Here is a 15021-nt window from a genome sequence, read left to right as displayed (position 1 = left end):
GGCTATCCCTGCAGCCTGGAACAGTTGATCGGTAGTATTCCGGGAGGCCGATCCAACCGCCAATTAGCTGCTCGTGCTAAATCAGGCTGTGCTGACCTTGCTGTTTGCTGCAAGGAGGCAAATTGATGGGAGGCAGAGGCTGAAGGGTGTGGGACAGCAGGTGGACAGGGCTTTGGCAACATTCACTCTATAAGACGCACAGATATTACCACCTACTTTTTTGGGGGGGGAGTGCGTCTTATAGACCGAAAAATACTGTGATTGCTTTGCTCAACGGCTCCAATCCTGGCACTCCTAGTTGTGGTTATTAAATGATCATGAAGGTCATTAAGCTGACAGAGTACTAGATATAGAATGTGGGATATCTCAGGGCAAGGAGAGACACTGGAAGCTCTGTTTAGGAGCTGAAAATCCTCCCTGTTAAAATCCTTGCAGGGTTTTCAGCTCCTGAGTGAGAAATGTCACACAGAGCATCCATCAGGCCTCCCCCAGCCACCTGAGGCACCTGCACTGCCTATCCTATTGTGTTGCCTCTCCACTCTCTGCTTGAATTTGGGGTCCCTCTCATCTCTAGGGGCTGACTAAAAAAATGCCTGTCAAAAAATGTCATTTCTTCTCCACACATGGAAAGGAATACCTTCGGCAGGATGCACTAACAGAACTCACATCTTCTGGATCTGAGCTGCATTTCTCCACCCTGCACAATATGGACATTAGGATAACATTTTGCCATTTATTAAAGATAGCTTGAGACCTGTTTTTTAACATTTATTACTATCATTTTATACAAAATCTTCAAATCTCAAATCTGATTAGTCAACATAAACTTTTATTTAAAAAAGCCATGGACTGAAAGCAATATGTATAAGTTTTAAATACTTACCTTTTCTTTCAGAGCATTAATATTTTGATTAAGGTGAGACAAACCTGTCTCCAGTTCATCTACCTTTGAATTCTGTGTTTTAATAACAGAACGAGAGTGATTCAACAGACTCTGAAAATAAAGGTAGAAGATAGAGAAGATTAAGGACTTGACTCCCAATCATGTATGGTCATTATGAATTGTGCATGGAAATGAATTTGCAGCTGGTGTGACTATTCTCACAAGATATCGCAGTTGGTAATTTTACCAGATGCATTTCCCCGACAACATTTTATTGAACTTGAAAAAAATATAAAATAAAAGAGCAAAAGAAATAAAAAAATAAAGTTGAAGAGAGGAAAAGAGGGCAGAGAAAAAGCAAAATTTGGGGTGCAGCCAAGAAGGGACAAAAAACTGTAGAAAAGAGTAACTTCCAACTTTCTTTGGTACAGATACAAGCATTGAATATAATGCTCCTTTGAACTACAGTAAAACATAGCACACAATACTTCTGCAGGCATAAACAGTTCAAGTCATCAAATCCCAAGGCTAAAAGTTCATTTATTTCCATTTCAAGCAAAATTTTAGCACTATGCTTTTGACAAACTAACCAGAAGAAGGCAATACTGGTATACTCTGCCAAGGATACATGTCCATGAAGTCAGCAGAAGTTGTACAGGAATTGGGCTGAGTTAAATTTTAAAGAAGGCTTCTAAGACAAATCCATGAATAATACATTCCAACAGTTTCATCTGAATTGGCTGCTAGGGTCTTTCTTTTGAAGTGGTATAAGAAAGAGTAATGGAATGGGTTTCATCAAAATTCAGAACCATATTCCAGCCCCATAAGAACACTTAATATGACATTTCTCTTACTGAACTGCTTCTAAAGCGTATTTCAGAAGTGTACTCAAACCTCTGGAAAATGTACCCAAACCCATGGAAAGCCAGGTGGAGTTACCTCTAGTTGCTTGCTACGGACTTCCAAGTGCTTCATCTGGCCCAGCAGTTGGGCACTAGTGTTGATACTTTGCATTTGAAATTCAATCACTCGGAGCTCACTTCCCATTGTACTCAAATCTTCCAGCAATGTGATTACACAACTCTCACAAGCTAAACAAAAAAGAACACACATGGAAGAGTTTAAATATACTTTTTAATTATAATTGTATATAATATACAATTACTTTTTAATATTTACATATTTAACAAAACATGTAATATTTTAATATTACAATTACAATTAATATAAAATTACTTTTTATATATTCAAAAAAAAAAGAATGGGTCTACTGAAAACAATTATGGGACAAAAAGATATTTCTAGAAAATGTTATCTGTTACTAAAGCCAATAACAAAACTTTTGAAATGGTGTCATAAAACTATGTCATACAACTGTACTGCTTGTCTGTACTATTTTACTGTTACAACCAACAATAAAATCAAGTACATGTAAGATGGTAATCAAATCCTTGAAGCCATTCTTTGTATATGTCTCATGTTAGCTCAACCTTTCCTAACTTGTTGCCCTCCAGATGTGTTGGATTACAACTTTTAGCATCCTCCTCACCATTAACAGAGAGATTCCCTCTCACTACTGGGGAGGGATAACTAGATAACTTGCTCTGAATAGGCTTATTACCCACAAGAAAATACCAGAATTGCTCTTTCTAATCTCTCACAACATAACTCTTTATTAGTGCTATATATATAAGCAAGCTGTCAGACGAAATAAAGTTTATAACTTACAATTACAATCTTCATTTGGATCTATGTCTTTTGGTTCTTGGCTTATGCATTCTGGAAATTAAAAGAAAAAAGAGGAAAAATTAAAATTACAGGATGAAACAATTACAGACATAAATGTCAGAAAGCTGATAGTGTTATTGATGCCCTCTTCACTCCATCGAAAAGCTGCATGCTGTTATGCAGGTAAAAACATGGGTTCCCTAGAATCAATACTATAAAATATTATTTACCTACTTTCTCTCTTTCTTTACTTAATGTATATGTGTCCCATTTTATTCTCTAAAGTTGGAGGTTTACAATAAAAATACATTAGAGAGGAAGTTTACAGGATCTTGTAGAGTTCTCCCCAAAGTTAAATTTACAAATTGCTTTCTTGTTTTTCTTCAAGTAATAGCTTAAGATAATGTGAACAACTTATACCATAATATTGGGTCACACTCCTGGGCCCTTCAGAAATCCAAGGCATTATTTACTAAATATCTTAGCAGGGAGGAAAACAAGGTAATTTAAGGAGTCCTGAACTCATCCACTGATTTAACTCTTTGAGCTCAGAAACAAAAGATGTGGCATTAGAATACCAAAATGAGAAAATATAATCAAAACATTCAACTAAAACAACGTATTTATGGTTCTTAGCCAGTGGTGGGTTGCCTCCGGTTTGGACCGGTTCTATAGAACCAGTAGTAAAACCGGCAGGAGGCTCCACCCACTAACCCCTATGTCATCAGGACGCTTCTGCGCATGTGCAGAAGTGTGCACGCACGAGCGAAGCAATCTGATTTCGAATATCATCTCATCTCATTAACTTCAACCGCCAAGCTAAAGCAATTTTGCAGGACAAGCAAATACAAAATTCAAGGCCTATCCTGCAAATATTGCTATTGAAGATTAAGTAGATCACTTTTTCTCAACCTCAGTTACTTTAAGATGTGTAGACTTGAACTACCAAACTTCCCCAACCAGGCTGAATACCAAAGTAGTTATCACTTTTAATCACTTTTATCTCATGACACATAAAGAAAGGTGCCAATTAAATATGACATGTCGTTAAATGAGAACATCCAAAGATATGCAATTATAGATTTCAATAAGCTACTGCATGACCACAAGGCTCAATACACTACAGCAAAACCGCAATGACATCAGGATTTGCTAAAGCAACTGCATCGAGACTGAACTTGTTCTAGCAACTGTTAGTTTAAGCAGCAGAACAGCACTTTAAAATATGTTGTTTGAAATATATGTGCCCACTTATATAATTCTAGTAGTTTACATAATGGAATTGGGAAAATAACATTGCCTTTGAGACAGAAAGCATCATAATATATTCAGATAAAACAGGTTTCCTTATATCTATGTCAAACATTTCAGAGACTAGAACTGAAAAATATCTGCAAGTCTCAAAACAAAAGTCAGTTATGTGTCCTTGGCAAATAAAATTTTCTCAGACATAGGCCTGGCCATGTGTCCTTGGGCTCGCCTTTGGCTCTAGTTGAGGAAAGATTCTTGTTGGTTTGGAAACAAGTTCTACTAGCTCTTGTATATTCTTGTTCATGATTTGGATTCCTTGGTTCAGTTCCCCGCTTTCTGCTTTCTTGCTCATCTCTAACAGTTGCCTTTGACTCAGACTTGAAATGTAAGTGTTCATGCCTCATTACATGGGCTCCAGGTCTGACATCTCCTCTGAGTAATTCAGAGTGCATACAATGCATGCTGGGTAGAAAACCTGTGGATCTCTAGATGTTGCAGAAATATAGTATCTTACATAGAAATAAGAGCACCAACCTAGAAAACTGAATTCAAAAATCAAGGTGCAAAGCACCAAACTCTCTAATACCTAGTATGTGTTAACTAGCAAGCACCAAGTAAGCGAGCCACAAATCTGTAATAGTATGTGGGAATAATTTTGGGAGACTGGGCCCAGAATTGCTGCCTAGGGAATGGTCATTCCCACATACCAATACAAAACCCTACATAAAGGGATCCATTAAAGTCACATTATAAGAATATTGTTGATAGACTAATATTTTCATTTAGATAAAATTATATCTTTTTAGTTAGTGTCTCAGATATATATTATAAAATAATGTTTCTTTTTCTATTATAATCCATTAATGATTTTTTTCTTATACCAAACTTCGTTCTGATTCAGAAATGGCTAAACAAAGACACATTATTGAAATCAACTGGAATGTTTAGATGAAGGGAATATTATAACTGTTGCAAGGTATAATCATAGAATGCATTTAGGATTCCTTTAATTCTGCAGGTAGTTGTGTTGTTAAAAAAATACCCATAGCAGTTAGGCAATTTTACATTTGGGAATTCAAATTAAAACCTTCAGCATCTTTCACTACTGGCCATATTAGTTGAGGCTGCCGGAAGGTGTAGCTCAGCAATATCTGAATATATTCATGGTGCCTATTGTTCAAATTTATCTTCCTTGAAACTTTGAAACAATTAACATTAAAATTGTATAGAAGAAATTAATAATTAATGTGGATATCTAAATTACCTAAATGCAATCAGCAATGAAATCTGTAGGATGTAGAACACATAAATCAGGATCATGCTGTTTAAACGTTAACTAACACATTTAATTACTTCATTAAAACCACAAATGTGTAAAACAGGATTTTCAGATACGGAGGAATTATAGCAGCAGCCAATGGATCTTGGGACTTATACTTCAACAACATCTGAAGAGCTAGATTTTTCTCTCCTTATACTTTGTAGTAAGAATGAAGAGCTATAAGCAGAGAATGGAAAATATAACTTTTATTTGCACAGGAGTCTTTCTCTAAATTATATTCAAATATTCTATGGTTTCCTTTTTGATATTATTCAGAAATGTTTATGTCACTTTACATACCCCCAGTCAAGCGATCACATTTTGTGAGCTGGCCATTCTCCAGGCAATTACATTTTTGACAGTATCTGTATTTCAGTGGATTTCCAAAATAACCAGGAGCACAGCTACAAAATAAATTAATGAACAAATAAAACTCACAATAGATATAAATCAACTGACAATAAAACAATTTCTGCTGGCTTAAAAAATCTGCATCACATCCATAAATTTTAACAATTTCTGTTACAATTGTCTAACCTGACCAAATAAGGCAAAAAGATACTTAGTTTATTTGATATCATAAGAATCTGAGCATACTTAGCTTTCTGTGGACTGCATCAATACTTCATACAACTCTTCAGGTTGAAAAACATCAGTGGATACAGTATGAATATTTAATGCATAATTGGACACTGGTACAATTTACTTCAAAGAACATGAAATTAAATAATCGTAAACAGGATGAACAGAGTATTCTGAAACTCTGAATCAAGGACAGCAGCTCAAGAGAGCATGTGTGCACATGTACATGTTTAGAAGCCTTGTAGCACTTTGGACTCCAGCCCAAGCATGAAAATATTGTCTCTGTTTAGAAAACAATATTTTCCAATATTTTACTAGTTTCCAATTGAGAAGATCTGTTTTAACTTTCTACATAGTAAATCAGTATTGAGACAAGTCACATACCTTTCACAATGCTTTCCAGAATAGCCTTCTTTGCAAAAACATTGAATTGCTCCATTATCTTCCAGACAGCCAGAAGCAAAACTACATATTAAAAAATATATAAGAAACATGAAAAACCTGAAAGTAGCTGCTTTTTCTTTTAAGGCATAGTTATACAGATTATGGGGAAAGAAAAATAATAAGGGTTATGTTACTGTCTGAACATCGAATAAAAGGCTAACACAAATAATTCCAGTCACCGACAAGTTGCAACTATTTTTGCTCATACTTCATTGCCTATCACTTTTTTTTTTTTGCAAAATCGGAATGCAGCCCTACAATCCTGAGAACATTCTAGAAATCCAAATTGTGCAATAATAAACTAGGGAATTAAAAAAAAGACATTGGATTATATTTTATTACTGAACAAGAACAAACTACTGCTCTTCTTTCTTTAGGAACTGAATCTGCATGTTTACCTGGGAAATCTAAATAGCTCCATTTTATAAATTGAAAGGATTATCTCCATATTCACTAGATCATTGAGCAATAAATAAAAGGCTGTCTATACATATCTAACAAAGAAAATTATTACAACTTTTTCTACTCTACAATATTATCAGGAAAACCCATGGCCTTCCTGAAATGGCTGCATTACAACTCCCACAATTGTTCCCCATCAGTGATACCTAGCTGGAGGTTTTGGCAACTAGAGTTCAAATAACATCTGGAGAGTCATCATTGGCCAGCTCTATTATTGCCCCAATTACCTTCCCTTTTTGAAATAAACAGCATGGAACCAGGGAGAGCTTCAGTGGTCTATACTAATCAAGCAACTATAGGCCTTCCCTAAAAAAGCGAAGGTATTATTTCATTACACTATGTACAAAAACACAACCAAGTCTTTTAAATGCAATTGGGCAATTAGCCTTTAAGGTATCACAATATTATTTTGGTTTTATTGAAATGAACTAAACTTTCAGAAAATTACTCCAATATTCACTTTTATTTCTATTATTTTTAATGCACTCATATCATATTCAGAGTAGAAGACATAAAATAAATGTCCGTTGTATCTGGCAAAATAAATGAATAAAAGCAATGAGTTTGGCTTTAAATACATTTTAGATTAATATACAAGAAATGTCTACTATATTTGGCAAAATAAATGAGTAAAAGCAACGAATTTGCTTTAAATACATTTTAAATTAATATCAACTAAATAAAATATATTTTAGGCCAAACCAGTTGACAAATTGGAGGCCAAGTCTCTTGCACCATAAATTTCTTTTAAAGTGGATTGTAGTTGCAATGATGCAGAAAATGTATTCTCTCCTGTCTCCTCCTCAAGCTAAATTCCTCCAAAAGTGCAGATTTACATTTCCACAACTCCCAGTTAGGATGTTAGTTAGCAATTATGGTAATTATGGGAATTGATGCCCAGCACATCTAGAGGGTACCAATTTAGTAAAGGCTTTATTAAGGTCATGAGTCACACTGCAATAGCGCTTTTCAAAAATGTAATCCAATAGGAGATCTGATCCAAGATCATCAATATCTCATTTAAAATGACTATTTATGTGTAGTGAATGCACTTAAAATTGGAATTTGTGGAAATTGCATTATGATTTTTTCAATTTTTTTATTTTTTTATAAAAATGTCAAATCAATGTGTGAGGAGTATGGCGCCTGGGTGTCATACATTCTAATACAAATAAAACTAATCAGGTTAATCATACATTCAATCCCCTTATGTATTTCTAATAATAATACACACTTGTATTAAGTTATGTTCTATCATTGTTCAATTATTCTACGTTTTCTCTTGTTATTATTTTCATTTTATGATATGAAAATGTATACACTAATATTCCCCCTTCTCTTGTTTCTATCACTTATTCTATCATCATATCACCCTTTATTAAAATACTTTTTCTTTCTTTCCTATGTAATTTCTAATCATGTCACCTACCTACAAAAAGGGGGGGGATAAGAAAGGAAAAAAGAGAGAGAGAGAAAAGGAAAAACAACTCAGAACAACAACAAAAAAGAAAAATCATCCATCCATCCTCTCTTGCCCACTTCAATACTTTAGTTGCTATGCTTTAAAGGAAAGATAGGAAAAAGCAAAAGCAAATTAGAATAATAAAAAAGAAAAAAAAAACATCTATCCATCATCTCTTGCTTCAATACTTCAATTGCTGTGCTTTTTTTTTTCCTTGCCCTCTGAATTCCTCTCTTAAATCTTTATCTCTTTCTATGTCTGCATTATGATTTTTTTCCTTCATAGGAAATTTCTTATTTTATTTTATATGAAGATGTTCAAGATGAGTGACCATTATCATCTTACCCTCCATGCCACCAGCATTATCCATAACAAACCACAATGACACCAACATTCTATCATTTGTGCATCATAGCATTATTGCACAAATAATAGAATTATCTGATAGCTGTTTTCATTATCATAAAAACACAGTATTTTCACCAGGGCAACTTTGAGCCAAGCACAATTAATACAGCTTCCCATTGTCAACCCAACCAAGTACCTGTTTGTGTAAGGGCAGTGACATTCCTTACAAAGTCCTTGACTGGCATCTTGAAAATATCCTTCTTTACAACGCTCACACTTTTCTCCAGCAGTATTATGTTGACAGTTCTTTTTAAAAATATACAGAAACCAGAAGGTTAGCAGTGGTCTTATTTTTCAAGTTTATTATTAATACCAACGTGAGAAAATGACCATTGTTATCAGAGGTGGCTTTCAGCAGGTTCTGACCAGTTCTGGAGAACCGGTAGCAGAAATTTTGAGTAGTTTGGAGAACCGGTAGTAAAAATTCTGACTGGCCCCTCCCCCATCTATTCTCTGCCTCCCAAGTCCTAGCTGATCGGGAAGAAATGGAGATTACGCAGTATCCTTCCTCTGGAGTGGGGTGGAAATGGAGATTTTATAGTATTCTTCTCCTGCCATGCCCACCAAGCCATGCCCACCAAGCCACACTCACAGAACCAGTAGTAAAAAATTTTGAAACCCAACCACTGATTGATATTGATGATATATGATATTGATATCTTATTGAAGACTGAACAAATAAATTAGACCCAGTTAGTGTCTAGCTAAAGGGTGTGTGGACAATTCTCTCCTGCTAAGTTCCAGAAGTAATGACATAATATAATTACACAGATGGTCACACATTATTAATTTAAAGTAGCAGGTGTTTTACAATTAAGATACTCTTGGTAGAAGTGATTTAGCAGTTATAATAAAGTTTGCTTTCACCTAGTTTGTAGGTTCTTGTAATAAATAAATTAGTCTGATATTTTGATCGTCATCTTCAGTTGTATAGATTCACTTCTTAAAGCAATGGGGGTATAGCTCACCAATTTGACTGAAGGTCAATATGTCTCATGAGGATGAAATATTTTTACATTCATACAAACTGATCTATGTAACTTGTTGATGCATATTTTTATTTATTTGTATCCCACCTGTATCATTTTTACAAATAACACATGGCGTTGAACATATCTAGCACATCTATTTTCCCCACAACAATCCTGTGAAGTGGGTTGTGAGAGAGTGACTGGTCAAAGTTACCCAGCTGGCTTTTATGGCTAAGGTGGGACTTGAAGCCACCATCTCCCACTTTCTTGTCCAGTGCCTTAACCACTAAACCAAACTCAAACTGGCTCTCATATTATAGCTTAGAAGGACCGGAAAAATGAAAAGCTCTCCCACCATTTAAAATGAAAATTAAATCCTACTGCAATATTAATCATCAATCCTACTCTACTGGTATTAATATAATTTTTCTGTCATAACATGCCAGTATTAGGCACTGGGCAGGGAGGAACTTCAAGCTACATGGCTCCATATCTTCTGGATCAATAGGTTTTCTACCCATACGAACAATTCTTAGTCTACCTGATACTAGTTGATTAAATTATTTATCTGTGATCATAAATTTGTTATTGCTTTTTATCTAAAGGAACATACAGTAATACCTTATAAACTATTTTAAAATCTCATTCTGTGTTGCATTTTTGAATGGAAAGGAAGACTTAACTAACAATGCTAACTAGCTATCCAGATAGAATGCATGCTATATAAATCTATTGCAAATATGATATTTATCTAATATACAGTATGAATAACCATCAGGGCTACCAAATCAAGGTTGCAAAACAGAAAACATACAACTACTAGATCATCATTCTATCCTACCATCTAGGAGTCATGTGGATTTGTGCCATCCAATCTAGTAGCAATGATGGGCATTAAAGATACTTAGAAGAAGACTGAAAAAGTTAATATTTAGAAAATTATTGTCTTAGGGCAATATACACTATCTAGCTCTTGCTGGTTGTGTTTGCTTGTTATGGCCTGTTCCTCAATCGAAATGCCTTATGATTCACACCTATTTGGAACAAGCTGATTTGGCGAACAGCTCCTACATTTAAACTCAAAAGGGTTTGTCAAAAACAAAGTCAAGAAAAGTATTGTGTAATGTCAAAGAACTCTGTACAGGCAATGAATAATGAGTAAGTATGAGCAAAAAAATGCGGGCAAAGAAAGAGGTTAGGCTGCAAATATATTTACTTAAGAAAAAAGAATTTAAGAATATTTTTTTCCAGTATACTATAGAGAAAACGGCAATGAAAGGTTTTGCAGGTCTGTGGTATGCAAAAACATGCAGCCTTGTCCCCTGGATTAGAACTTTTATTCAAACAAGTATTGCCAATCATGCTCCTTTATACATATTTGCTTTGATTAACTAATTTCAAAAGGAAATAATACCAAAAATCAACATTGCTGTGTAGAGATCACATGTCTGGGTAGGTTAACATTATACCTCCCAATTCCTTTCCCCTTGCTTATAAATTAATCCTGCCAATGTTTACTCTTTGGCAAGAACTGCTATTACATTCCATGGCTACATATGTATGACCACAATTTAATGAGCCAAACAAGTGCAAGGAAATCATTTTTAAAGGTGGCTTAACATCTTGGTTTATTTCATTGTTCATTGCTCTGATACATCATGAAATCCATAATTAACATGAACTCTTCACATGGAAGAAAAGAGCGAAGCAACCTAGCATCTGACCATATCTCAGCCTGTAAACTAAGTTAACTGTGTACAAGTGCAACCTTGGTAACTCTGGTTAAAAGAGAAAAAATATGAAATGCATGCAAGCACCAGAAATGAAGATAATTCATGCTTCAAAGCTGACAAACTTCTGTGGACATTTCTGCTGTAATAGATATGTCAGTTTTTACTATACCTCAAAGCCGTTTGTATTTTTGCAGGCACAAGCAATTTCTCTGAAAGTTATTACTGGCCTCAAGCAAAAGAAATTAATAAGAGCACTTGCAGCAACATTTGTTGTAAATACTTACAATACAAATTCCAGAACCATCCAGGCATCTATCTGAATTTCCATTACAATTGCACGGAACACACCTTCCTGTAAATGGACCCACACTCTCACGATAGAATCCTGGACTGCATTTCTGGTGCATAGAGGAGAAAAGAAAAGTTAAATAATGGTTTGAGAAGATTAGAAAATTCATTGTTTTAAAGTGATATTGGAAAGTAGAAGAAAATTAATTATGGTTCAGGATCACTGACATATTAGTATATATTATATGTTGAATACAGACAAGATACAATAAATTACATAATGCAACTTTTTTTTGCTTATGCATACAAATTTTGTTTTCTTTTCTTCACCCAAGCTGGTGAACAGGTCAGGAAATCCTCTACTTTCTACAACTTCCCTTTTCATCCAGATGTTAACCATAATACTGGACAATTCAGGCTATTAAGCAAATCGTAGAAAAATAAAGAACTATAGTTAGTGGAAAACTTCTTGGTTAGCTTGATTTTTCCCAGGAAGGGGTTGTTATGCCTAACCAAGGCTTATTTACACCTCTGCTTATTATAAGATATCACTGAACACAAGCAATATCAATTTCAAAGTCCATGAACTACTTAAACACTGAAAAAAAGTACATATTAAATTACAGATGTCTGTCACAAAATATTTTATGAATTCTATCACTATATTGATGATTAGATAGTATACTGTATATTTCATTTGCTATTCAGAATATTTTGAGATATATATGCACTATTCATTATTATCTTTCAAGCAATCAGCAATTAATTTCCAAAGTATTGCTATGATGGCAGTGTATTGATTACTATGACAGACTGAAAAACTTTGGGGGAAATTCTAAACTATGTTTTTGAGCTTGTGGACAAAAAATTGATAATAATAATAATAATAATAATAATAATAATAATAATAATAATAATGATGCAAATCCAGTCTAAACTGTTGGACTGTGCAATGAACCAAATTAAACAGTGTACGAATATCCATGTTCTCTCTGTGCATAAATACACAGGAGAAAAATCTCAGTGTCACACCCCATTGGACTTGTCTTTGACCTCTGTCTGATTATGGGATTTAACTGAAATACCGAAAGCCACAAAGGTTGCAGACAACTGGGCTGAGGATTGCCCCACAGAAAGAAAGGCCATTTACATCTTAGTCATCTCATACAAGAATGCCACATCCATTAATTAAAATGTCTCTGATAACTTATACAGTATAATCTAGTAATAGATAATTTGTAAAACTAAATGTCTTTCATGAATTGAATGAAAACTGGTAGAAATAATTCAGAAATTTTTTTTTGAAACCATCTTTATAGTTTTTGTGAAACTAGATTATTCTCATCAAAAAAGGCAAGTCACTACCTCTAATACATAGCAGATTCATGTATTCTTTTTGCAGCTTCTGCCTTGCCTATAATTCTACTCCACAAGGGTCTTAGCACATGTTTAGTACCAACTGGAACTATGCTGGATACTAAAGAAAGCGATAAAGCTGTGTAGGAGACCATTTTAGAGGGAAAGCTGCAGTTAAGAACCCCTCCTTTCAGCATCTCTGCTACAAACCATCTCCACTGAAATAATTCACCAATTATATGTTCCTATTGGTGTTTAATTAATGTGTTGACATGTAATATATACTTCCATCTTCACAAAGCCATTATTTAGAAAATCACATAATGAATTAGTTGAGCAAGGGAATATACTTTCAGATATACCTATTTACATGTGTGAATTTATGCAAAAAGATATCTTAAAACTATTAGTATATGAGATTAGTTTGAATATTAGTAAAACTTTTTGACTAAAAAAATAATTAATCCTTCTAGTATAATGAGACTTCCACTAGTAACTGGTTAGAATATAGTAATCTTGGTGCATTAAATTAATGGTGCATTAATTTACTTTTGGTAAAATATTTAATGAATGGAATCTATGGGTATAAATATAATAGAACAGTGGTAAATCTGTGGTCAGCCAGATATTTCTAAACTGCAAATCCCAACAGCCTCAGCCAATAAGCTCAATGATGCTAGAAGCTGCAATTCAGTAGATCCACAGATGTTCACTGGTATTTATCAATCAATGCTAAGTTCAATGGAGAGTGAATGTGATTCATTTAATAGTTGTAATTAGGGGTAGATCTGACATTTGTCTAAAAGCCACTTCCCTCTTGGCCAGATTGACTGGATTCACATATCTAATTAAGACATAATCCACTACTGGATTATGTTAGGTGTCCCATTATACTATGACAAAATCAAACTAATCATGTTCTGGCTTAACCCAATGACCATTTAACACTGAACAAAGTTATATGCAACAATCCAAATTCCCAATTCATTTGGGCTAATGAACTGCCTTACAAAACACAATAACATTATAAAGCTTTTGCAAATTAGTAATTCCCCGTGCATTAGTATAGTAGGCAATTATGCTGGCAAAGCCAGTAGTATGGACATTTAAGATGGAAATCGTTGCAAAGATATTTGGCTAAATTAGAATTAGTAATTATCAATAAAGACACAGGAAACTGTTAGGGACAATTAAATAGGAATTAATCATTTTAAACTGAGTGATCAAGCATTTAATGTGAAATTGTCAAAAAACTGTTTTAAAACCAACAGCAGCCTTAATAAAACATTAGTTTTCATCTTTGTATAAAAGAACAAAAATCCTTTTCATATAAAATGTCCATATTGGGAGCTATGTTTTTTTAAACATATTTCTTAGGTATTGAACTTTTTATGTGTAGCAGCAGCACCACACCCAACTGAATATTAACATGTTTGCAGTCCACATTTCAACCCCACAGGGGGGGAAAATGGCTTTAAACAGTTTTATTTTCCAACAAGGATTAAAATCCTCAATATAAAAGGAAGCAAACTAACCATTTACTAACCTCCTCCACTAGACTCCAGTATAGATTATAGCTATCAAGAAACAAATCAGTTTGGCCCCAAGGCTGTACTTAACATGCTTTCATACCAGGATGTTTTAAAAATTCAAAATGAAAGAACAGGTGGGGCGAGACTAGAGAAAGAGAAGAGTGGTTACCTGTCTTGGTTTAAAATCCCAGTGACCTTGTTGCTGTTGCCCTTGGCCCAAGAGCTGTGGAAATGCTATCCTCTGTTGCGAAACATGTCCCAGACAGAGGCTCAAGCCTGTGCAGAAGGCCAGCCACCCAAGGCTGCACAGTTTCCATCCTGCAGCCCTCATTTTGCTGAGCCTTTAGCTGAGCTGCTCCCTCGCCCAGCCCTTGTTATTATACAGCACTTTCCCTTATGCTACTTCGTATTGTTCTCCTCTTGGCTCTATCCGTATGCCAGGATCTGCTCCTCCTTTAAACTTTGTACGTGAGTCAGGTTGTGCAATACAGAGCAATGCCTGATGTTAATGATCACATTGCAATTTCTGAAAATGAGCGTATCACTGAATTAAGGTGTGGCAGGCATCACCTTTTCCTCCCGAGCATAGTGAGACAGTAC

The 15021-nt window shown here is 34.7% G+C and overlaps 1 protein-coding gene across 1 annotated transcript in view; it reads right to left on the bottom strand.

The window, feature by feature from the left end:
- LAMA3 (laminin subunit alpha 3) overlaps positions 1 to 15021 on the bottom strand; it is a 136598-nt gene that overhangs the window by 47523 nt on the left and 74054 nt on the right. The window contains exons 39-45 of the mRNA XM_087891338.1: positions 11530 to 11643; positions 8678 to 8787; positions 6150 to 6230; positions 5484 to 5587; positions 2612 to 2662; positions 1823 to 1974; positions 884 to 994 (exon numbers count right to left, since the gene is read on the bottom strand). Coding sequence (XP_087747464.1) covers positions 884 to 994; positions 1823 to 1974; positions 2612 to 2662; positions 5484 to 5587; positions 6150 to 6230; positions 8678 to 8787; positions 11530 to 11643 — 723 coding nt within the window. The remainder of the gene's footprint in view (positions 1 to 883; positions 995 to 1822; positions 1975 to 2611; positions 2663 to 5483; positions 5588 to 6149; positions 6231 to 8677; positions 8788 to 11529; positions 11644 to 15021) is intronic.

The sequence above is a fragment of the Pantherophis guttatus genome, chromosome 3 (genome assembly GCF_059756535.1).
Source record: "Pantherophis guttatus breed Tessera chromosome 3, ASM5975653v1, whole genome shotgun sequence".
NCBI lineage: Eukaryota > Metazoa > Chordata > Lepidosauria > Squamata > Colubridae > Pantherophis > Pantherophis guttatus.
This window is presented reverse-complemented; position numbering and strand designations above follow the sequence as displayed.